Raw genomic sequence first — 26,026 nt, 5'->3', positions numbered from 1 at the left:
CTCTGGATGTCATTTCTATTCCTAGCGCTTTCTCATAGTAGTCTAGATCTTCAGTCTCTGTGGTCCTGTCATAGGCAAGGACAAAGGATTCACAGAAATAGGTGCAGTCCTATAAAGAGGGGCGAACTTAAAAATAAACAAGCAAACCTTCCTGACATATAAATGACACTGGCTAGTAATAATCAGGTACCATTATTTAATTGGAATATCAGGAAGGCTGTCCACAGCTGACAAAACATCTACAAATGATTTCCTGGACTCTGTCCCCACTATTATTTTGATTTGTGTTATATATGTGGTTTGTTGTTGTGTTGTTGCATGGTCCCTTTAAGAGTTTAATCACATGATAGTGACATCAGCTGTTTCGTGGGATTTTTGCCTTTAGTCCAGATTAAGCCTTTGTACAGTTTACAGCCATCTAATAAGCCTCTGTTGATTATTGCATTCAACCCACGTGCCTCAGCATTACATTCTTTTAATCTGCAAGTACAATACAAAACACTTTGGACTGGTTCTGAACACAGCAATTCAAAGCTTGAACGGGCATATTTTCTGACATTATTTTGTTTTGCCATCCTCACAGGGAGCTGGTGATTGAGAAGCTTTACCTGTACAATTGAGACAATTGGCCAACTCTGTTGCCATGACTTGAATAATTAGTCCAATACGGAATCGGAACATTTCAGCAAACAAATTGGGTTCTGTCCTTATGTACATTGCTAGGTAAACCACAATTTCCTACAAAAAATCGAGAAAGGATCATAAATGAAAAATGAAGCAACTGATACACTGTACAAATTAATTCTGTATTCATAGAATCTTATAGAACAGCAGGAGGCCACTCAGCTCATTATGATTGGGCCAAATCTTTGAAAGAGCCACCCAATCAGTCCCACACCTCTGCTTTTCCCCCCCATGGTCCTGCAATTATTGTACCCTTCAAGTAGTTATCCAATTCCCTTTTGAAAATTACTATTGAAAATGTGGCCAACTTCCTTTTGAACAGTGTTTTCCAGGTCAACATTATGTTTCTTTAAAATCCTCATGTCACCTCCGGAACTTTTGTCAGGATTCTGTGTCCTTGGTTTACAAACCCTGCTGTTGGTGGACACAGATTTTCCTTATTTACTCTATTAAAACCGATCATGATTTTGAATGCTTATTTTGAATCTCTTTTTAATCTTTTCTACTCAAAAGAGAGCAATCCAAGCTTCTCTCATCTTACCATGTGAATAGTTTGGGCAAGATCTACCGGCTGCGTCTCGCTCGAACAGGAGTGCAGTGTGGCTGGTAGATGCCAGGTGAAGCCTCCCGCCGGCTTCCCGGCAGCCTTGTGGGATCTGCCCAATTTCCCATGGTGTCGAGATCAAGTACCCACCCACAATGGGCGTGACCAAGCCACACCCGTGCAAGTAAGCCTTAAACCTATTAATGGCTACTCACCCGGGATCTGGCAGCCTCCAGCGAATTTTAAAAAAAATAATAAATGTATCTTACACCCTTGAGGTCCTGCCTGGAGGTACATATTAAAGATTCCGTGACACTTGTATACCGAAACATAATATCCCCCAATAACCTCACTATTTACATAAGAAAGTTTGAAAATTGTTAATCCGCCCACCCAGCCTCAAACTTATCGAACAATGATCTACCATTTCTAATTTCCCTTTCTCTTAAGGTCACATCCCAAGGTGGATCCATTCAATGAGATCTGCAATGTCAAGACAGTAGCACGTTAGCCTTGTGGATAGCACAATTCCTTCACAGCTCCAGGGTCCCAGGTTCGATTCCTGCTTGGGTCACTGTCTGTGTGGAATCTGCACATCCTCCCGTGAGTGCGTGGGTTTCCTCCGGGTGCTCCGGTTTCCTCCCACAGTCCAAAGATGTGCAGGTTAGGTGGATTGGCCATGATAAATTGCCCTTAGTGTCCAAAATTGCCCTTTTGGGTGGGGTTACTGGGTTATGGTGATAAGGTGGAGGTGTTAACCTTGGGTAGGGTGCTCTTTCCAAGAGCCGGTGCAGACTCGATGGGCCGAATGGCCTCCTTCTGCACTGCAAATTCTATGATATCTAAGACAAGTCTGGGAATCAATTCAGTGATTCAGTTCCGAGAAAACACAGCATATCCAGTGAGGCATCTTTAGCAGTAAAGCCACTGGTGCCATCAACATCAAGCAGGAGAATCTTTATATTTCTATAGTATGGTATTCACACACTGTTCAATCTGAACTTTTTGAATCATGTTTTGGTGACATACAACAGGATATATTGCCAAACTAAACAATGACTGAAGTAATCCACTGTTAACAGGGGAGAAGCATGAATTGGCTATTAAAGCTTAAATTACACACAGGATATTACATTGAACTTATTAACAGGATCTTATGAACCAACCTGAGTGAGGATGGCCAAACTTGGATTCTGTTCGCTAGCTGCTTCAATCAGTTTGGTAAGTTCATTAAGTGGCAAGGGTCTAATCAGAAAGGAAAATCATAAGTTAATGTAATTACTTTTTCAACCTACTGTGACCCGGCAGCCAATCTGAAGTGAAATACTCACGCTGAAATTGTTCTCTCACGAGGTTCAGGAGGAAGGCCAACAGTCAGATGCTTTTGATTTGACAAGAGTGTTGTGCAGGCCTGTGAGAGATACCATCACAATACAGTTTTAGGATGTACCTTTATACACTTAAAAAAAAACAGTAATCATTTAGAACCAGCTGCTTAGGTTCCTGACAATGAAGATGTTCCAGTAACTCAGTGAAATATTGCATTATTTCATTCTTTTTTTAGAAAATATTTTATTGAGGCATTTACAATTTCAACAATTTTCAACAACAAATTTCAACAAAAGCAAAAACACACTTTCCCCCCTCCCCCCACTATGCTGATTCCGAGTCCCTCCATCCTAGTAAGATCTGTCTCTGGGCCACCAGGGAGCCAAAGGCCAGGAGGTCGGCCTCTCTCGCCCCCTGGGCTCCCGGGTCTTCTGACACACCAAAGATCGCCACCTCTGGACTGAGCACCACCCTTACTTGTATGACCTCTGACATGACGCCAACAAATCCCTGCCAGAAACTCCTCCGTCTCGGACACACCCAAAACATATGGACATGGTTTGCAGGACACCCTGCACAACGTCCACGCCTATCCTCCACCTCCTCAAAGAACCTGCTCATCTGGGCCACAGTCATGTGTGCCCTGTGGACGACTTTAAACAGCATCAGGCTGCCTGGCGCACAACGAGGATGCATTAACTCTCCTCAGGGCCTCCTCCCATAATCCGACCTCCAACTCCCCACCCAGCTCTTCTTCCCACTTTCGCTTCACCTCCACGATTGGGGCTCCCTCCCAATCCATCAATTCCTTATAGATCTCCGAGAACGTTCCCTCTCCTACTCCTGTTCTCGACACCATCTTATCCTGCAGTCCCCGGTGCGGTAGGTGCAGGAAGGTCGAAATCTGACGCCACACAAAATCCGTCAACTGCAGATACCGGAACCTATTCCCACCTGGCAACTCAAACTCCTTCTCTAGCTCCAGCTCGTCCGAGCTTGGGAAACCCTCATCAATAAAGAGATCCCCAAATCTCTCGGACCCAGCCCGCTGCCACCTCCGAAATCCCCCGTACAGTCCACCCAAGCGAACAGGTGGTCATCCCATATCGGTGCCCACAATGACCCCCCCTCCAACCCTATGTGCTGCCTCCACTGTCACCACACTCTCAGGGCTGTCACTACTACCGGGCTTGTGGAATACCGAGCCAGCGAGAACGGGAGAGGTGCCGTATACAATGTCCCCAAACCCATATCCTTACATGATGCCGCCTCCACCCGCTCTCACACCGACTGCTCGCCCACTACTCACTTACTGACCATCGCAATATTCGCCGCCCAGTAGTGCTTAATGAAAAGAGCCAGCCCCCGCTCCAGCATCATCTTTTTCACCCACGGGGTTTTACCCACCCAAACAAATACCAAGATCACTGCATTCACATTTTTAAAGAATGTCTTGGGAATAAAAATTGGGAGGCTCCGAAAAACAAACAAAAACCTCGGGAGAACCAGGGCAGCAGGGTAGCATGGTGGTTAGCATAAATGCTTCACAGCTCCAGGGTCCCAGGTTCGATTCCCGGCTGGGTCACTGTCTGTGTGGAGTCTGCACGTCCTCCCTCTGTGCGTGGGTTTCCTCCGGGTGCTCCGGTTTCCTCCCACAGTCCAAAGATGTGCGGGTTAGGTGGATTGGCCATGCTAAATTGCCCGTAGTGTCCTAATAAAAGTAAGGTTAAGGGGGGGATTGTTGGGTTACGGGTATAGGGTGGATGAGTAGGGTGATCATGGCTCGGCACAACATTGAGGGCCGAAGGGCCTGTTCTGTGCTGTACTGTTCTATGTTCTATAACCATCATTTTAACCAAATGAACCCGCCCCACCAATGACAACAGGAGCAGATCCCACCTCCAAAATTCCCTCCTCATCTGATCTACCAAACGACCAAAATTATTTTTATGCAGCTGCTCCCACCCCTGCGCCACCTGGATACCCAAATATTGAAAGCTCCCTCCCACCACCTTGAACGCCACCCAATCTCTTCTCCTTCCCCCTTGCCTGGATGGCAAAGACCTCACTCTTACCCATATTCAATTTGTATCCCGAAAACCGGCCGAATTCCTCTAGTTTCCCCATAATCCCTCCAATCCCACCCCAGTGGGTCCAATATCTACATAAGTAGATCGTTCCCGTACTATCCCCTGCCAGACCCTCGACATTCTCAATGCCAATGCCAGCAGCTCTATAGCCAAGGCGAACACCAGTGGGTAAAGTGGACATCCGTGCCTTGTCCCCTGGTGTAACCTGAAGCAATCTGATCTCACCCTATTCGTCCGCACTCTAGCCACCGGTGCCTGGTATAGCAACTGGACCCAGTCCACAAATCCCTGCTCAAACCGCCCCAGGACCTCCCATAAGTATTCCCACTACACCTGATCACAGAATTTACAGTGCAGAAGGAGGCCATTCGGCCCATCAAGTCTGTACTGGAACTTGGAAAGAGCACCCTACTTAAGCTCACACCTCCACCCTATCCCCGTAACCCTGCAACCCCATCTAACCTAAGGGAAACCCCTGGGATTCAGTCTTCGATCCTTGTGGCCATGATCTTCGCCAATAGTTAGGCATGCACATTTAACAGGGAGATCAGCCTGTACGACCGGTCCAGTCTCGGATCCCGGACCATATTAAAGTCCCCACCCCATAACCAGCCGATGAGAGTCCAGGTCGGGGATCCTCCCCAGCACCCGCCTCAAATTCCACATCGTCCCATTTCGGGGCAGAGATGTTTACTAACACCACCGACATCCCCTCCAATTTCTCACTTACATGCCTTCCCCCCCCAGAGTCTGCCACAATATTTCCCACCTCGAACGCCACCCGCTTATTGACCAAAATCACCACTCTCTTCCTTTTAAAGTCCAATCCCTAATGATATACTTGCCCAACCCATCCCTTCCTCAGCCTAATCTGGGCCCCAACCTTCAGGTGAGTCTCTTGCAGCATGGCCACATCCGCCTTCAATCGCTTTAAGTGTACAAACACACAGGCCCTCTTGACTGGTCCATTCAATCGTTGCATGTTCCACATGACCAGCCTGGTCATGGGGCACGCTGCTTTCCTAACCGCCCCCCCCCCCCCCCCCCACCCACCCCAACACCCCTGCCTTCATCCCCCCACTGACCTTCTACTCACCCCCCCTATTGCACTTCCGTGAACTAGCCCGCCCAACTAGCCTGGTAGCCCCCGCCCATGGCGCCTAGCATCCTACCCCACACTGATTCCCCTGCCCCCCCCGCTCGAACAAGCAAACAAGCAAAATCAACCTCTCCCCAAGCCCAAACAATGAGATCAACCCCAGAACAAAGAACAAAGAGCAAATCTGAAGCCGAAAAAGAAAGAAATGGCCCTAAACATAAGTTAACAGCAACATCACAGCACCTCCACCAAAGTTCAAAGTCCACCTTCTCCTGCCAGTCCATTGTCGTTAACAAATTCTACCGCCTCCTCCGCCAAACTAAAGTACAATTCCTGGCCTTCATAGGTCACCCACAGACATGCCGGGTACAGTAGCCCAAACTTCACCCCCTTCTTGTAGAGGGCTGCCTTGAGCTTATTAAAACTCGCTCTTCTCTTGGCCAGCTCTGCACCCAGGTCCTGATACACTTGGATTTCACTGCCATCCCAGGTGCAGCGCTTCATCTGCCTGGCCCACCTCAATTTTCTCCTTGTCCAGGAACCGGTGCAACTGCACCACCATCGCCCTCGCCGGCTCGTTACCCTGGGGCTTCCTCATTAGCACCCTGTGCGCTCGATCCACCTCCAATGGCCGTGTAAGCGCACCCTCTCCTAGCAGCTTCTTCAGCATTCTCCCCACATATGCACCAGCATCGGATCCTTCACTCAGCTCTGGCAGGCCCACGATCCTCACTCCGTTCTGGCAGGCCCACGATCCTCATGTTCTGCTTGCGTGACCGGTTCTCCAGGCCTTCTGCCTTCTCCTGAAGCTGCTTCTGTTGGTCCCGCATCAGCCCCATCTCCACTGCCATCGAGGCAAACTGCTCTTTGTGTTCCCTGCCACCTCCTCCATCTTCTAGATCGCCTGAGCCTGGGCCACCAGCTTCGTTTCCACGTGGTTGACAACCGTCGTGATCAAATCCATCGCCCGGGCAAGGTGCTCCAGGCTCTCCTTCCGTTGCTAGGTGAATTTCTCGTTCAAGAAGCTCACCAGCTGGTCCTTCAACCATTGAGCCGGCAGGGCTGCTCCTTGCTCCTCCGCCACGCCACGTGCATCCCAGGCACCACACTGGCTGTAACCAACTGATTCCCTCTTTTTTTGACCACTACTGGCCTTCAGCTCCATACACCAGAGGGTCAATCTCTTTCACTCAGTCTTCTGCACCGTTTTTCTGCCTCACATCCATCTGTTAACCGGGGAAACGGTCCAAAAGAAGAAAAAACGCCATGAGTGGCAGCCACCAAATGGGCGACCACTCACTCCATGGCCACCACCAAAAGTCCCGTTATTTCATTCTTCTTTTTTTTTGTTTCATTATTTAATTCTTTACGGTGCATGGCATGACCATATAAATCCCATATCAGTATTAGGTTAGTCAATCTCAGACAAGGTAGTGACTCTCACATGGCCACAGACAAAGCCAAGATATCCCGGCACTGTAAGCACAGTGGTTAGCACTGTTGCTTCACAGCGCCCTGGGACCCGTGTTCGATTCCCAGCTTGGGTCATTGTCTGTGTGGAGTCTGCACGTTCTCCCAGTGTCTGCGTGAGTTTCCTCCGGGTGCTCCTATTTCCTCTCAAGTTTCGAAAGACATGCTTGTTAGATGAATTGGACATTGAGTTCTCCCTCAGTGTACCCGAACAGGCGCCGGAATGTAGTGACCGCGGGATTTTCTCAGTAACTTCATTGCAGTATTAATGTAAGCCTACTTGTGATACTAATAAAGATTATTATTATTATACCATGCCTGATTATTCAGTATCTTGTTGGAAAGGATAAGGCTCAGTGGTGATATCTTACACAATCAAATAACTAGCTAACACTCTGTCCAGGTTGACACATGACAAGTGGTCATGTGAGCTACATGTCAAAGCGTTGCTGATAAATGCAGACTGCTGTCCAGAATCAGACTGCTGTCCAGAATCAGTCATTACTTTCAAAGGCAGAGAAAGTTAAAATTGGGCAAAACTGAAAGCAGTTGAAAATATATTGCCTCAATAAACGTAAAGCCTCAATTCCATATTGTGACTAAGTTGGAACTTTACAAATTCTCAGAATTGTACAAATGTACAGAATTGGTAGCACTCCAATTCCATCACTTTCAGTTAATGTACAGACATTTCCAATACAAATTGAATATAAAATACTCAACACACTAATAAAGTTAACTAAGTGTACCGACACCAGGCATACCAGCAGATTACAGGCTAGGAAAATTTTAAAATTAATATAAATGGCACCACATATTAAGCACAGTGAAGTTTAATGTGGATGTGTTAGATTTTTAACTACCTCATCAAGTTCTTCAATCTTTTTCCGGAGCATACCAGAAATATAACGGATTAGTCCCCATTGGTGAGCAATGCCAGCTTTTGTGTACAGCTCTATTAGGAGATCACGGACAGTTGTGCTAGGATTTTCAGTCATATTTGTATCCCAATCTATACCCCTACACATTGAATAGGTAGGTTTGGAAAGAGAAGCAGAAAAGCACACATTAAACCACATATCAATCATTATCTCAATAATATTGAATAATATATTATGGAAAAACAGAAAAATCTTACTTCACTTGATAGATTATATGGATTAATTCAAACTGTTCCTGCAAATTTGAGCATGTCTTCAACTGTTCGACCAAGGCGTTGCAATCTATTTCACTAGAGGCAACGTCAGGCAAATATTTTGGTTCAATGATGAATGGAATCTGATACAGAATAAGAAAAAGTCTAAAATTATAATTCTGAATTTTTCAGTCACAAAACATCAATTGAGCTTTCCAGTAGCATAGGTACAGTATAAGTGCATGAATGTTAATCTTAGAATTTATGGCTGCCATAGAAAACGCAACTAGTTTATCAACACCCTTTGGAGAAGAGAACCCGCAATCCTATTTGTTCTGTTTGTTACTATGTGGCTGATTTTTAATACCCTCTGAAGTATCAATGAAGGACAACTAGAATGGGTAATGTATGCAGTCTCCACATATGGCATAGTGCCATCCACACACCAAATATAAATTATTAGCTGTTATAAATTTTCAAAAGCCTAACTAAAATAAAACATATGTTCAGCTATGACCTTATTCTAAAAGTACTTTGCCCATCACTTAGCACAGGCTTTAATAAATGGTTTCAGCACAACTACTTTCAGGTCATCCTAACATATAATCTGAATTCTTCTTTCTACTGAAATGATTTTTTAAGATCATGGTGGAAAGAGCTTTTATGGGAGGGGAAAACTTCTTTATCCAGAGTTCACTTCAGATCAGATGAAGCCCAAGGTAAATGATCTCTTTACGTTAACAAAACACCGTTAGGTCAGATTGCTCTGGATTGAAGAATAGAGTGGCCACCAGATTAAATGCTAGAGGAAAGCACCACATGCAAGTAAAGCTTCTTTTACACTATATTTTCAACCATTTCAGGTCAGATGCAGTTATTTGCTGAATAGATTCTAATGGCTACAAATTTCCCCAGTTTGTGGTGGTGGTACAGTTTCAGGTACAATTCTCTGCAAAGTTCAGTTTTCAGTCTCCTGCTATTTCAGGGGTTCTGGAAGTCTTCCAGTATCTCACCTGTGTGGCCATATTTGTTTTAGCCTGAGCCATCAGTATCAACAGACTATTTAATTATCGAGGGCATCAGAGCTAAGCTCAACTCTGTCATCAATGTTCACAAATTTGCACTTTCCAGCAACATGGTGCTTGGTTATATTTCACCTAAAAAGCCAATTTATCCTCATGGAATATCAAATTTCTCCATTATGTAAAAGAAAATTACAATTTTTCTAATATAAAAAAAAGTTTTCTTATATTTTAGATCAATTTTAATGCAATCACAATTTATTCCACTATCTGAACAATAAAATTAAAGCCTGCTGCTAATCAATGCTTTTAACTTTCAGATTTGGTGTCTGTGAAATATTTAAATGTAACTGACTGCTTACATAATAGCAATAATAATAATCTTTATTAGTGTCACAAGTAGGCTTACATTAACACTGCAATGAGGTTACTGTGAAAATCCCCTAATTGCCACACTACTGTGCCTGTTCGGGTACACTGAGGGAGAATTCAGAATGTCCAATTCACCTAACAATCATGTCTTTCGCGACTTGTGGGAGGAAACTGGAGCACCCATAGGAAACCCACGCAGACACAGGGAGAAAATGCAGACTCCGCACAGTCAGTAACCCAAGCCGGGAATCAAGCCTGGTCCCTGGCGCTGTGAAGCAACAGTGCTAACCACTATGCTACAATGCCGTTCATCCACCTAATCTGCACGTCTTTGGACTATGGGAGGAAACCAGAGCACCCAGAAAAAACCCATGCAGACACAGGGAGAACGTGCAAATTCTACACAGTCACCCAAGGCTGGAATCGAACCAACCCTGGTCCCTGGTGCTGAGAGCCAGCAGTTCTAATCACTCTGCCATGAATGCACCTTTCTTGGCATCTAGTCCGGAGGTGGTACTAGAACCTAAAGCTTCCTACTCAGAAACAGGGATGCTACCCACCAGGTGGGATAAGAACTGGGTCTGTGGCGCTGTGAGGCAGTAGTGCTAATCACTGTGCCATGAATGCACCTTTCTTAGCCATCTAATCCTGGGGTGGGACTGGAACCTGGAGCTTTCGGCCCAGAAAGAGGGACGCTACCTATCTGATGGGATAATGCAGTCCCACCGAAGTCAACAACAAATTAAGTGGCTTGTTGCACACTCAGTGGCAGGGCCATAAAGTCCTGGTCTGGGATTCTCCGCCAGTGATTCTCCATTCTGCCGGCGCCCGGAGGTTTCCCGACAACATAGGGCTGCCCCACAATGGGAAACGCTATTGACCGGCCGGTTGGGGCAGAAATGCGGCGCGGCGGGGTGGAGAATCCCGCCCCTGGCCTATAACAATTAAATGGAAAAAAAAAAACTCAAAAGTTATTACCTCTTCATTGGTTTTTAGTCGGCCTGCAGATGCAGCTGTCGGATTCAATAATGGTTGAGAGAAACTCAACAAGCTGCTGGGTAGATAAAGAGAGGCATCTATAATAGGAAAATACATAAATTAATAATTTTACATTTAAAATATTACCTGAATTAGTCAGAACAAGTATTTAGTCATTATGAAAGAACACGTTGCCCTGGATTTCAATTTTAACATGCTACACATCACTATTGTCACAAGTAGGCTTACATTAACATCGCAATGAAGTTAATGTGATAAGTCCCTAGTCGCCACATTCTGGCGCATGTTTGGGGCACCTGGAGGAAACCAGGCAGACAGGAGGCGAAAGTGAAAACTTCACACAGACAGTCACCCGAAGCTGGAATTGATCCCGGTCCCTGACGCTGCGAGACAGCAGTGCTGACCACTGTGCTGCTGTGCCGCCCTGAATAGAACCTTCACCCCAGTGGGGTATTGAACCCCATCTCCAGTATGACAGGAGGGATACTAACCACTATATTACTAAAGAACTGACAAGACAGTGCAGAAAGAATGATTTGCTCCAGGAGTGACTGTATGAAGAAATAGGGATTTGGTATTTTTAAAATAAAACTTTATTATGAACACATTAAACTCTTTAACTTCACACCCAAAAAGAACAGTTTACAATTACCCCTGAAACACTACTACTCAATTCCCTATAAGTACATAAAAGGGAAGAGTCGCTAAAGTGAATGTTGGTACCTAGGAAGATGAAACCAGAGAGTTAACAGCGGGGAACACAGAAATGGCAAAGATGCTAAATCAATACTTTGCCTCAGTTTTCACAGCGGAGGACACTAGTACCATCTCTATAGGAACAGATAATTCAGAGATAATAGAAAGGGTGGACCATAGAACAATCAATATCAATAGGGAAACAGTATTCAACAAACTATTGGGATTGAAGGCAGACAAATCCCCAGAGCCTGATGGCCTACATCCTAGGGTGTAAAAGGAAGTGGCAGTGGAGATAGTGAATCCATTGGTTATAATATTCCAAAATTCTCTGGACACGGGATTGGAAAAATGTTGAATTAATGCCCTTATTCAAAAAAGGTGGGAGGCAGAATGTGGGAAATTACAGACAAGTTTGTTTAACATCTGTTCTTGGGAAATTGTAAGAATCAATTATCAAGGAAGTAATATCAGGACATTTGGAAAGTAAAAATACTATCCATCAGAGTCAGCGTGATTTTGTGAAGGACAAATCATGTTTGACTAATCTGCTGGAGTTCTTTGAAGATGCCACAAGCAAAGTGCATAATAGGGATCCTGTAGATGGGAGTATATCTGGAATTCCGGAAGGCGTTTTATAAGGTGCCAGAAGGAAGGTTACTGCACAAGGTTAGAGAACATGGGATTTGGGGTAATTTATTAGCTTGGATAGAAGACTGGCTGACAGACAGAAGACACAGTTAGGATAGACATCAACTACTGAATAGCAGCAATGACTCGAGGGCTGAAAAACTGCCCTTCGCCCATCAAAACTGGCTAGCAAATAGTTTTGATTGGGACATGTCTACAAAATTATGAGGGGCATAGACAGAGTGGATAGTCAGAGGCTTTTCCCCAGGGTAGAGGGGTCAATTACTAGGGGGCATAGGTTTAAGGTGTGAGGGGCAAGGTTTAGAGGAGATATACGAGGCAAGTATTTTCTTTTTTACACAGAGGGTAGTGGGTGCCTGGAACTCGCTGCCGGAGGTGGTGGTGGAAGCAGGGACGATAGTGACATTTAAGGGGCATCTTGACAAATACATGAATAGGATGGGAAGAGAGTGATACGGACCCAGGAAATGTAGAAGATTTTAGTTTAGACGGGCAGCATTGTCGGCACGGGCTTGGAGGGCCAAAGGGCCTGTTCCTATGCTGTACTTTTCTTTGTTCTTTGTATAAGGCATGAATTTTCTACTTGAGACAGAGTCCAGTGGGAGTGGGTGCAAAATATTCACACACCTTTCGAGCTGCTTCTCTGGCCATGGCGACTGGGACATTTAGACATGAAAGGCAGGCTTCCCGGTCTCCGACAGGAGTCACGCCGGATTGGAAGTAGAGTCTCAGGTACTTGCTGCAGCAAGGAGATGAGGCATTCACTGAGCAGCTTACATTTATGTTTTTGGATTTTTAAAAATGTGGTTATGTTATCAATTTAGCTGCTGGATAATCATCAAAGGGTGAAGAGGCGGAAACATCGTGGGACAGTCAGATAGGAAGAAAGACAAAGATCAAAAGAGTGGAAGAGAGAGAGATCCAGGGAGAGAGAGAGATCCAGGGAGAGAGAGAGATCCAGGGAGAGAGAGAGATCCAGGGAGAGAGAGAGAGGTCCAGGGAGAGAGAGAGATCCAGAGAGAGAGATCCAGAGAGAGAGAGATCCAGAAAGAGAGAGAGATACAGAGAGAGAGAGAGATCCAGAGAGAGAGATCCAGAGAGAGAGATAGATCCAGAGAGATAGATAGATCCAGAGAGATAGATCCAGAGAGAGATAGATCCAGAGAGAGAGAGAGAGAGAGAGATCCAGAGAGAGAGAGAGAGAGAGAGATCCAGAGAGAGAGAGACAGACAGAGAGAGAGAGAGAGAGAGAGAGACAGAGAGAGAGAGAGAGATCCAGAGAGAGAGAGAGATCCAGAGAGAGAGAGAGACAGAGAGAGAGAGAGACCCAGAGAGAGAGAGAGAGATCCAGAGAGAGAGGGAGAGATCCAGAGAGAGAGAGAGGGAGATCCAGAGAGAGAGAGAGAGAGAGATCCAGAGAGAGATCCAGAGAGAGAGAGAGAGAGAGAGAGAGAGAGAGAGAGAGAGAGATATCAAGATCCAAAGAGAGAGAGAGATCGATCCAGAGAGAGAGAGAGAGATCGAGAGAGAGATCCAGAGAGAGAGAAAGAGAGAGAGAGAGAGATCCAGAGAGAGAGAGAGAGAGAGAGAGAACCCAGAGAGAGATTGATCCAGAGAGAGAGAGGGATTGATCCACAGAGAGAGAGAGATTGATCCAGAGAGAGAGAGAGAGAGATTGATCCAGAGAGAGAGAGAGAGAGATTGATCCAGAGAGAGAGGGAGATTGATCCAGAGAGAGAGAGAGATTGATCCAGAGAGAGAGAGATTGATCCAGAGAGAGAGAGAGATTGATCCAGAGAGAGAGAGATTGATCCAGAAAGAGAGAGAGATTGATCCAGAGAGAGAGAGAGAGAGAGATCCAGAGAGAGAGAGAGAGATGGATCCAGAGAGAGAGATGGATCCAGAGAGAGATGGATCCAGAGAGAGAGAGAGAGAGAGATCTCCAGAGAGATCTCCAGAGAGAGAGATACAGAAAGAGAGAGAGATTCAGAGAGAGAGATATCCAGAAGGAGAGATCCAGAGAGAAAGGGATCCAGAGAGAAAGTGAGAAAGAGAGATCCAGAGAGGGAGGGAGATCCAGAGAGGGAGGGAGATCCAGAGAGGGAGGGAGATCCAGAGAGGGAGGGAGATCCAGAGAGGGAGGGCGATCCAGAGAGGGAGGGCGATCCAGAGAGGGAGGGAGATCCAGAGAGGGAGGGAGATCCAGAGAGGGAGGGAGATCCAGAGAGGGAGGGAGATCCAGAGAGGGAGGGAGATCCAGAGAGGGAGGGAGATCCAGAGAGGGAGGGAGATCCAGAGAGGGAGGGAGATCCAGAGAGGGAGGGAGATCCAGAGAGGGAGGGAGATCCAGAGAGGGAGGGAGATCCAGAGAGGGAGGGAGATCCAGAGAGGGAGGGAGATCCAGAGAGAATCAAGAGATCCACAGAGAGAGAGAGGGAGAGAGAGAGAGAGAGAGAGAGACAGAGAGACACACAGAGTTGTTGGAATAGACCCTTGACCCTTTGAGCCTGCTCCACAATCCCCAAAAATCGAACAACAGGTTTCAAATATATTCGGTGGTTGAGGATTCACAGCTTTCTGAGGTAGAGAATTATGAACCCATTTCCTCACCTCATTTCTAAATGTCAAAACCCTGTGACTGTGACCCAATGTTCTAGATTCCCCAACCAGGGTATTATTTTTTGTTCAGTTATGGGATGTGGGCGTCGCTGGTTAGGCCAACATTTATTGCCCATCCATAGTTGTCCTTCAAAAGGCGGTGGTGTTTTGCCTTCTTGAACCATTGCGGTCCTCTAGGTGTAAGGAGGCAGTTCCAGGATTTTTACCCAGCGACAGTGAAGGAACGGCGATATATTTCCAAGTTAGGGTGACTTGGAGGGGAGCCTCTAGGTGGTGGGGTTCCCAGGTATCTGCTGCTCTTGTACTAGTCTGTGAGACAGCTCTCCAACCTTTGGCACAAGCCCCCAGATGTTAGTATTGAGGACTTTGTAGGGTTGACGGGGCTGAGTTTGCCGTTGTAGTTTTCGGTGCCTGGGTCGATGCCAAGCAGTCCGTCCAGTTTATTCCTTTTTCTCAATGTTTTTTTAGAGCTTGAATACAACTGAGTGGTTTGCCCAGCCAATTCAGAGGGCATTTAATTATGTTTTCAAAATAAATTTAGAGTACCCAATTCATTTTTTTCCAATTAAGGGGCAATTTAGCGTGGCCAGTCCACCTACCCTGTCTTTGGGTTGTGGGGGCGACCACGCAAGCACGGGGAGAACGTGCAAACTCCACAAGGTCAGTGACCCAGAGCCAGGATCGAACCTGAGACCTGTGTGCCACCATGCTGCCCTCAGAGGGCATTTAAGATTCCACCACATGTAGGCCAGACCAGGTAAAGATGGCAGAGTTCCTTCCCTAAAGGACATTAGTGAACCAGATGGGTTTTTACAACAATCAACAATGGTTTCATGGTCAGCATTAGACTTTTAATTCCAGATATTTTATTGAGTTTAAATTTCCCCACCTGTCATGGTGGGATTCCAACCTGGGTCCCCAGATCATTATCCTGGGTCTCTGGGTTACTAGTCCAGCAACAATACCATTACACCACTGCCTCCCCCAATTTTCTAACCTGTCAAGCCCTTAATAATTTTATAGGGACAGAATTTCATGCTCCTCTTCTGGTGTGTTTTTAGGCAGGGATGGGTAGGAACGTGAAACTGAAGGCACAGAATTCCCTCCAGGTTCTGCCTGCCCCAACCACACAGCAATTTTACTTTGGGGTGGGCAAGGCCTTAAACAGGAAGCTCGGCCTTGCCCCAATTGGGGCCCCTATTGGCCATGCAATGGTCATTTCCAACCCTACCTCAATTTTTCGGCTGGCGGGAGGTATGAGCTTGTGCGGTGGAAGACTAAAAATGAACAGAGTTATATCTCGGGCGGGGAGGACTAGGGGAGCGCCTCCATCATAAGCGCCTCCATCAGAAGCCAACTTGTGAAGTTGGGTGCATCCCACGTATGGCAAGGTGGCCTCTGGACCTCCCTCCTCTCCATCCTGGCTTCTCTTGCCACCTTCACGCACCCCTTCTCCCCGGGCCTTTCCTATCACCCTACCCTGGGACCCCTTGAACTTGCCTGGGCCTAGGACCTAGCCTCAGGGGTCCTCCTGCATTCTTCTTCAGTCCACTGCAGCACTGCTGAACAATCACATTAGCCAGCAGCTCTCTAAGGTAAGGCTTCATCCTGAAAGAGGGAAGTTCCACCTGCAGCCACTTAACGTTCATTTGAGGGTGAAATGCCTGCAGAGCGCTCTCAGTCGAAGCTGAATTGTTTGGATGTCGGAAAGTGAGACCCCGCCATCTGAAAAATTCAGGCCTATGTTTCAATTAGATTACTTTTCATTGTCCTTAGCTTCAAGGAATATAGGCCTTATTAATCTTTTCCAGGACAATTTTGTCATCTCAGGAATCTGTCGCGTGAACTTTGCTGCACTCTCTGCAGGGGAAGCATGTGCTCCTTAACTAAGGAGACCAAAACTTCATACAGTCACCTACACTTGTAGTAAAACTTCATTACCATTGTAATTCAATCCCTTTGTAACAAAAAATATACTTTTTGCCTTCCTAATTGCTTGCTATATCTACATGTGAACTTCCAGTGATTCGTGAACAAATGCCTCTGAATGCAATAGAATAGAACAGTACAGCACAGAACAGGCCCTTCGGCCCTCAATGTTGTGCCGAGCCATGATCACCCTACTCAAACCCACGTATCCACCCTATACCCGTAACCCAACAACCCCCCCCTTAACCTTACTTTTATTAGGACACTACGGGCAATTTAGCATGGCCAATCCACCTAACCCGCACATCTTTGGACTGTGGGAGGAAACCAGAGCACCCGGAGGAAACCCACGCACACAGGGGGAGGACGTGCAGACTCCACACAGACAGTGACCCAGCCGGGAATCGAACCTGGGACCCTGGAGCTGTGAAGCATTTATGCTAACCACCATGCTACCCTGCTGCCCTGAATCATTTCCCATTCTTCATCATTCAAAAAAGTGTTCTGCTTTTTAAAAACTTTTCTTACCAAACTGGATAATTCACTATTCACCATTCCAATGGTCATGTTCTTGCCCACTCCTCAAATTGTCCAGCCCCTGTGCATCTTCCTCATTGCTTATTTTCCGACCCAACTTTGGATTGTCAGCAAGCTTACATCAGCAACACACAATCCTCACATTTATGTCAATAATAGATTGTAAACGTTCAAGACACAAGTACCGATCCATGTGTCCACCAACCCCCGTCCCACTCCAATTGCAGCCAAAAATGACCTGGTTATTCATAGTGTTCTTTGTCCCTAACCAATCCTCAATCCATGCTAATATATTTCCCCAATCCCATGAGCCCTCATTTTGTGTAATAACCTCATGCTTGGCGCCACATTGAATTATTTTTGAAATCCAAATATACTATATGCACTGATTCCCCATTACTCATCTTATTAGTTGCACCCTTAAAAGCTAACACTGGTGTACTGAACAATGAGATGCACTGGGAACAGGTAGCACAACATAAAGTATATTATGCAAAGAAAAAACTGTCCCTAGCCCAAACAGTGGAAGCCATGAGGATCAAAGTGGCTCAAGAGAAGCCCCAAGTCAAAAAAAGGTAGATTAAAGGCAGAGAACAGGCCAGTCGAGATAAAAGTGGTCATGGCAGCACCCGAGGGAGTTAAAGATGCCTCAGTTCACAATACTAGATTCAAGATAATCTGTTCCCAAGCTGATTATTCAACATACTGATCTAGAAAGATATTTTGCATAACAATTCCTCCACAATTTCACCATCAATTTAATTTGCCTAACCTATATGCTGATTTAAACTCCCCCATGATTACTGTATGACCCTTAATGCAAGTGCTTCTAATATCACGATTTATACTTTGCCCTGCATTACAGCTGTTGGGGAGGCTGATTGAACTCCCACCAATGGTTTCTGCTCCTTGCTGTTTCATAGCTCCACACATTCCACTTTTTTTTTTGAGCTAAAATCCTTTCTCTCCACTTTATTTATTCCATCCTTTATTTGCCCATCTCTTCTAAAAGAGAAGTATCCTGGAATATTTAGTTCCCAACCTTGATCACTGCAACCATGATCCCATCATGGTTGTTCAATCAAATCTATTTGTTTCTATCTGTGCTATCAATTTATTGAATTTAATATGAATTCTTTGGCTTTGACTTTGAATTTTCCTTGCCAAACGAGAGAGAAAAACAGGCAGAGGCAGAGGCTGAGGAATCCTTTGCAAGCTTGATAGGTTAGATGATTTAGACAAGTGCAGACAGAAGACGTTTTTAAAAAATATACTGAAAAATAGTTAGATGAAGATATTATTCATAAAAACTGCAAGACACACCTGATAACCTCTATATTTTTTTTAAATGATAAGGACTGCTTTAAAACTGACAATAATGAAAGGGTAAAATAAAATATTTTGAGAACTACAGTAATCAGTACCTCTTTAAAACATATGGGCTGCATGTTTCTCGGCGGCATGCTGTTCGCTGGCGACAGGATTCTCAGTCCCCGCCTGGGTCAATGGGAATTCCCATGAAAGCCATCCCACACTGCTGGGAGACCCGCAGCCGGGAGTGAGACCAGAGAATCCCCCATTATCGCTGTTGTTCAAACAGTAAATGAGGAAAGAAAAGGTGGCAGAGAGAAAGACTGGAACAAGGAACCCAACCAATGGAGTTGTCTTGGCATCAACAGAGATCATCAATAATCCTAGGTGCTTCAGCAAAATATTCAATTTCAGTTGAATGAATACAGCCAATTTTAAAATCCCTCGCAACAGTTTCCTAATTGATGGCAACAAAACACTATTTCCCAAACTGGAAAAGTGAGAAAATAACCATTGGTACAGCATCAGGAATATGTTGTTACAAGTTAGAATTACTTTTCTAAGAGCTCTTTACTACGGAAAAAAATGGGATCCCTTCCCCTCATTTTTAAAAGAATCACGTGGCTCATCGTTCTACTTGTCTGACCAAGGATTTAAGGTTAGATTACCCCTCAAAAGTGCTCATAAAGTCATAGCAAAAGTTGTAGAAAAAGAAAAATCGATGTCACCAAACTAACTTTGAACGTCAAGTCCTTTTGCTTTGTGTGCCAGAGACAGGAGGTCCTGTGTAGCATGTGCAGCAGCACGGAAACGATGCAGACCCTTTTTCTGTGCAGTCGGCAGCAAATTAGTTTGCGGTGGCTTGCTCTCCAGCAGTTGGTTTAAGTACACGGTTAACTCATCTCGGCTTTCTACTGTGGCAACGAAGACACTTATACTTAATGGGTACAAATCTTGATGGACGTCAAGCAAGACACAAACACTTCCATATTTGAAAATTTGTATAAGCAAACAGGCAGAGAGAATGAGGTCTCGAGCTTTGCAAATGCATGCACTTGAAATGAACATTCTGCAGCAGCCATGAAAGGAAGTTCTCATTGCAGTCAACATATTGGCTGATTAAACTTGGTAAAACAACCAAAAATACAGCCAATGAATACAGTCAATGAAAAAAACAAGAATAAATAGATTTACACTGGTCACAGACCATGTACTGTTTTAGAATCGACTCTAACCCACCTATTTAATTTAATTTAAGAAAATAACTTACATAAAGATTTCCTGATTCCCAAAGTTAATCAGGGAAAAGAAACACATCATATCCTTTTCCAACGGCAGTCCCAACCAAATGAGGTCCTATTTGAAGGAGTAAAATTGACTTGGATCTAGGCTAGGGCAGACTTAAAGATGTTCTATCTGTATTCAGCTGCACACCTCTACGATGATTTCATCCAGACTGAATGAACATGCATGTTGTGAAGGATTGCTCAGTCATACAAAAAATACCTTCTTCGTATTAAACAATTTAATCATCATATGAGCACTGCTGGAGATGCATCTTAGGTCCAACTCTGAATTCACTGCTCATAAAAGGTTCATATTCCTTAGTAATACTGACGTGGTTGCTGGTGGCCTTGTGCAAATGTCAGCTCCATTAGAGAAATAGTCTGTTTGCCTAGAATATCTCATGTACAGCAATGAGCTTTGTGTGTTTGCCATCAGATCTAATAATGTTCATTAAACAAAATAATTTCTGATCACAATTAAGTTTTCTTTAAACGTGGAAAATTAAATTAAAAGTGGCAATCTATTAAACTAACTTATCGCAAGCAAGACAGCAGTACAGGAAAGACAGTAAGTCTCTGTTCCCATGTTAGGCAGGGGATCCCATGCCTGATAATTGTCCAGTAACATGTCCTAGAAAGTGGGAATGTGATGATGTCAGGTGAGGGCTGCACAGATTTTGGCTGTGATGAGTCCCTCTATAATAGCCTGATAATGATCACAAATGACTAATGTTCACTGAAGAGAGGATCAGCTAGATGTCAGTACTTGAATCGAATTGAATTGAATGAGTCACTGTCTTCAGGACAATTGACAAGTACTAGATAGGGGGGGGAAATCAAAACAAAATATATGTTTTTGGTTATTGTCTGGTACTAAATGTAACAAACTAAGATGTCACCATCTGCCTCTCCCCGACTTCAGTCAATGCATGGATAAAAAAAATAAGTTCAGAAATAGTAGAATTTGCAAAAGGATTGGATGAGGATCTCAAGAGGAGGAAGTCGCAAAGGTTTCAGGCTTGGCACTCTCAAAAAGGTTAATGTTGAGAATTCTAATACTGATAGCAAAAGATTCATGTTCAGAGTATTGAAACCATCAAAAAAAGTACAATCCAGCCTTTAGGATCATTACATTCTTCTAGTTTGAAATTCATTCCAAATTCAGGATCTCAGCAGGAACTATGTGTATCCTTACTCATTTCTGCTAGAGAATGAAGACAAGCAAAGGACAGAAGGCAGCTGTAAATATCACTCTGCAAGATGGTGACAGCTTGACATGCTCTTCAGTTTCTCAATAAGCCAGAAATAGCAATATTTCAAACATCTTGAACTACAGAAATCCCATTGAAAACGAACATAGCAAATAAGGTCTACATAGTATAACATTATTTACAATCACTTTAATTTTTTTTATTTAAAAAGCACAACTTAATACCATAAATAGCCAAGTGCAAGACAAATTCAATGTCTCAAGAGAACATACCCATGCACTGAAAATAAATGCAGTTTGTACAATTGTACAATAAGGTCTACTGTAGCAGGAAGCAAAATATTTTCTCCATTTCATATGCTCCTTTTTAAAAGCATAGCCAAGAATTTGAAACAATGTAATGTCATGCCACACTAAAGGCAATAAAGCAAACCCAGATATGCAACGTTCAATCCGGATTCACCTTAGCATAATGATGATGAGGATTTTCACAGCCCACAAAATAAATATGGATTCCATTTGGCACAATAGCAAGTGAGAGAAAGAGTGATTCATATCACATTATAAAATAGAATGACTGGCATTCAGTTCAAAATAAATTCTTTATGTAGAAAATAGTAACAATGAATGCACCTTTCATATTCTGCCTTCAATCATAATTTTGATTTTTCAACAGCAAATTTCAACAATACCATACATGCTTTTTTTTTTGAAAAGACAATTCCCTGCCTGGAATCTAAGCTGATGGGTAATATATAGTTTGGAGGGTCACGGTTGATTACAGGCTGCTTGAATATCACTGGAGGTGTCAAGGAGAAATAGAGAGGGGAGGTAGAAAGAGATGGTGGAATGGTTGGCTTTTGGGGTTGGTAAAGTATGGAGGAAGAGTTTAGTAGTGGGAAGATCAGTGTGAGGGGTCAGTGATGATATGGCGGTGGTGAGGAGGTGAAGGAGGCTTACAGTTAAGCCTATTGGGCCTGGGAGAAACACTCGTGTACTTCCTTGCCCAAAGCGGTGCTGTAAATACACCTACCAATTGGACCCAGCCTTTCATGTCTTGTTTTACATGCCCCACATGGGTTAGAAATATAAAATTTTAATGTCACAACAGTCCCAGAGGACCATAGGCTGTTCTCCCCCTTGAGAGACAGCTGAGTGCTGGTGATTTAACTGGAGGGTCACCATGCCTAAGGCAAGGGGCAAAGCTGAGAAGGAAGGGCTTTCATGAATAACCTCAGCGCTCCAGAAATTGAACCCACACTGTTGATATAACTCCGCATCATGTACCAGCCGTCCACCCAACTGAGCTACCCGGCCACTCTAAAAACGGAGGTGAGTGCAACAGATTATTATATGAAATAATCTCAGGAGACTCGGGTACAAAACAATCGTTTATTTTGCCAATGCGTTAGTGTCTCTGAAGCAGGATCCTCCCAAGATGTTGGCAAAATAAATGACCATTGTAATCACAGTCTCCAGAGATTATTTTGTATAATAATCTGCTCCACTACAATTGGTTTCAGGATCAGGCTACTCGTATCAGATCATTAGAACCGCTCTGCAAAACGGGTGAGTATATTTTATTTACCACCCGTAGTTAGTGTAGTAAGCCTGTTAGTGGAGAGCTCAGGACAGAGTGAGGCACCAGGGTACGGGCCATAGCTATGCAGGTGGGCTGGAGGGGTCAAAGCCACATCAGATAGGCTAGGCTACTACCAAGTAAATTGAGAGTGCAGGCAGGCCAGTTTAGTTGAAGCCGCACAGGGGGACTTTCGGTCAATAAGACTGCGGTCAAAGTTGCACCGGCTGTGAAGTGCTCAGGTGAAGCCATATTTGCAGACCAGTGTCTGGTAGAAGCCACGCAGGGAGAGTTCACTCCTGAGTACAAAAATATATTCTGCACCTTCAGAAAGTTAACAAGAGCCGCGCCGGATTTAAGAACCAAACACGCAGAAACAGGCAGAAGAATGTCTGACAGGAAGAAAGGAAGCGTTATGGATTTCCAAGGGCTTCATCACAAGGTTCATAGTGGAATGACAGTCAAAATGAGTTAATAAATTGCAGAAAGATGGTTAGAACCCACACAATATACCCGAGGAACAAAAGCGCTGGTGGGCGAGTTAGAAGAAGGACAAAGAACAGGAAGGGGTAATGAATGTCACCAGTTTATATTTACAATGGTTTGGACAAATAAATGTCAAAATCCAGAGAAGCAGGTGACTGCAAACTGAAGGACAAAGAAATCCCCGTATGATAAAACACAATCACTGATCTCCCCCTTTGGGTGAGGCTACCACGCGCCCCTTACCCCATGCCCATAACCAGTAGGATTAATAAACCCAAGAAACAAGGTAAGACTAAACCTGAAGGAACTTTGAATTTGAGGAGTGGGGGAGGTGAGGGGGCAATGTCACTTTCCCTCACCCAAAAGCATAGTAAACGGATTGATAAATGAAAAAATTAAGTTGGCCAAACTGTAAATGAAACACAGGCTTGGGTCAACCAATTCCCTTTCTGTAAAACAACATTTTGCAGGCCTTAAGTTGGTCATTTAGAGCTGAAGACAAGTTGATGAAGAAAAGTACAGCTCCCAATGCGATTATGAGGGGAGAACCGATCCTCAAAACGAGAAAGAAAATCTAATTCTGAGTTGACTTATGAAGTCTCTCTTGTATTCCCCCTTCACTTGCACTAGGGAGTTGGGAACAGTTAAAGTCAAAACATTACCAGTGAGTTTCTGTTTAAAGAAATTCGAACTGCACTAGAATTCAAAAGAATGGGTTTGAGTTTGAAATGAAGCATGTAGAATTGTGTAGGCCAGTCTGCTACCAACACAAAGATAAGCCTGTCATTTGGCAGTGATCCAATCTGAACTTTTCAAAACATTTCAGTAAAATAAGATTTCTTTCAAACTGGGTTAAGCAACAAACATGGAAATTGAAAATTGGTTGAATATAGGAAAAGGACAGACAAAAGAGAAGACATTTGGGCCTCTCCATGGGTGGGACTTATATGAAAATTATGTGATGGGCAGCAGAATTAGAATCCTAGGTGAAACCTTGTATCTCACAATCTATTTCTGTCAGCAAGAAAGCAACCAGCAGCCCATTTCACTATTATGTTTCAGAGAAATTCTCCAGATTGCCACTGTTCCAAGCAAAGCTGCTTTGACAAAGGGTCACCTGGACTCGAAACTTTGGCTCTTTTCTCTCCCTGCAGATGCTGCCAGACCTACTGAGATTTTCCACTATTTTCTCTTTGTTTTCAGATTCCAGCATCTGCAGTAATTTGCTTTTATCCTCTGTTAAGTGGTGTTTATCCAACACATTGGCAAAATAAACGATGGTTCATATAACAATCTACTCCACAACAGAGGCACTCTGCCTTCATAAAAAGGTTTGAACAACAAACCTGCCTCCTGCGAACAGGTTGGTCGCCACCAGTATACCCCCACTTCATTACAACCCCACCACCACACCATTCTCTCCTTCCCCCGCCCCCACAACCCCATGAAAAGCAGAGCAGTTAAGTTGGGTTTCTACTTCTTAATTCTCATACTTTAACCTCCCACTCAAACAAAACCTACTTGCATTGGGAGTTTAAAATGACCTCCCCAAAGCTTCTGTTTATTATACAAATATCATTCGAAAATTGTAAACTATTTTCCAAATGCTCGAAGCTAATCACCTTTGTGCTATTGCACAACCTCGTCATTTCTCTGCTACAATTAAATTCTGGTTGAATACAGGCATTCCTAACCAGACAGATCAGGAATTTCTCCAATTTGAGCTCGAGTTCGATGCAACTGAGCTAGGAAAGAAAAGGGCCATGGTTTTGATCACTGTTCAGAAAACCTTGCTAAAACGTCACAAAAATTGGATAAAACCAGAATGAGAGTTGTGATGCCATGGTGGTGGTGGAGGCTGTACTGGGCAACAATAGGCTGAAGAGGCGATTGAGAAGGAAAAATAAACAATCTATTGGAAAGTGTGCATGTGATCATTAGATAGTGTAAGCCGAACTGCTCCAATGATAGGTCTTTCCGACAATATTTGAGTATAAGAATTGGCAAGTCATGTTGCAGCTGTATAGAACCTTAGTTAGGCCACACTTGGGAGTATAGTGTTCAATTCTGGTCCCCAGACTACTAGAAGGATGTGGAGGCTTTAGAGAGGTAGCAGAAGAGATTTACCAGCATGTTGCCTGGTATGGAGGGCATTAGCTATGAGGAGCGGTTTGTTCTCACTGGAATGACGGAGGTTGAGGGGCGACCTGATAGAGGTCTACAAAATTATGAGGAGCATAGACAGAGTGGATAGTCAGAGGGTTTTCCCCAGGGTAGAGGGGTCAATTACTAGGGGGCATAGGTTTAAGGAGCGAGGGGCGATGTTTAGAGATGTACGAGGCAAGTTTTTTTTTTTACACGGAGGGTAGTGGGTGCCTGGAACTCGCTGCCGGAGGAGGTGGTGGGAGCAGGGACGATAGTGACATTTAAGAGGCAATTGTAAAAAGCTTTCAACATTACATGAATAGGATGGGAATAGAGTGATACGGACCCAGGAAGTGTAGAAGATTTTAGTTTAGATGGGCAGCATGGTTGGCATGGGCTTGGAGGGCCGAAGGGCCTGTTCCTGTGCTGTACTTTTCTTTGTTCTTTGTTCTATTCACAATATTGATTTCTACATGCAAAATATTGGAATAGTTTCAGCAGCTGTCAAGTTCTGTCTCAGCTGGAGTCATTGAGTTCTGAAGAAATGTAGGCAAAATTGAAAAAGTTTGCTAAAAGAGGATTCTAATATCACTTTGTGAAAACCTGCACAACGCAGCAAGCAAGCACAATTCAGTCAAAGGGATGTTTCCCCAAGATATACCGTATAAGTGCAATGCAACAATGTCTAAATGCCTTACTTCAGATTGTTCATCGTCCACATAATGTAACTCTTAAAATACGAAAAGGCAGTTTCCTATTATTGCTCTTTCCATATTTTTCTTTAAAGTGAAAACGTTAAAAACATTAAGAGCACAGATTGAAATGGAATGGTG

General features: G+C 44.2%; 1 protein-coding gene across 5 annotated transcripts in view; it reads right to left on the bottom strand.

The window, feature by feature from the left end:
• The window catches only part of LOC119951454 (phosphorylase b kinase regulatory subunit alpha, skeletal muscle isoform-like), a 132,597-nt gene that overhangs the window by 38,634 nt on the left and 67,937 nt on the right, over positions 1 to 26,026 (bottom strand). For 3 of the 5 annotated variants that reach the window (XM_038774655.1, XM_038774656.1, XM_038774657.1), the window contains exons 19-25: positions 19,225 to 19,401; positions 10,724 to 10,821; positions 8,355 to 8,494; positions 8,080 to 8,236; positions 2,560 to 2,639; positions 2,395 to 2,473; positions 609 to 738 (exon numbers count right to left, since the gene is read on the bottom strand). In XM_038774655.1, coding sequence (XP_038630583.1) covers positions 609 to 738; positions 2,395 to 2,473; positions 2,560 to 2,639; positions 8,080 to 8,236; positions 8,355 to 8,494; positions 10,724 to 10,821; positions 19,225 to 19,401 — 861 coding nt within the window. The remainder of the gene's footprint in view (positions 1 to 608; positions 739 to 2,394; positions 2,474 to 2,559; positions 2,640 to 8,079; positions 8,237 to 8,354; positions 8,495 to 10,723; positions 10,822 to 19,224; positions 19,402 to 26,026) is intronic. The other 2 variants (XM_038774658.1, XM_038774659.1) reach the window with 2 other exon arrangements.

This window comes from Scyliorhinus canicula, chromosome 17 (genome assembly GCF_902713615.1).
Source record: "Scyliorhinus canicula chromosome 17, sScyCan1.1, whole genome shotgun sequence".
In the NCBI taxonomy this organism is placed as follows: domain Eukaryota; kingdom Metazoa; phylum Chordata; class Chondrichthyes; order Carcharhiniformes; family Scyliorhinidae; genus Scyliorhinus; species Scyliorhinus canicula.
This window is presented reverse-complemented; position numbering and strand designations above follow the sequence as displayed.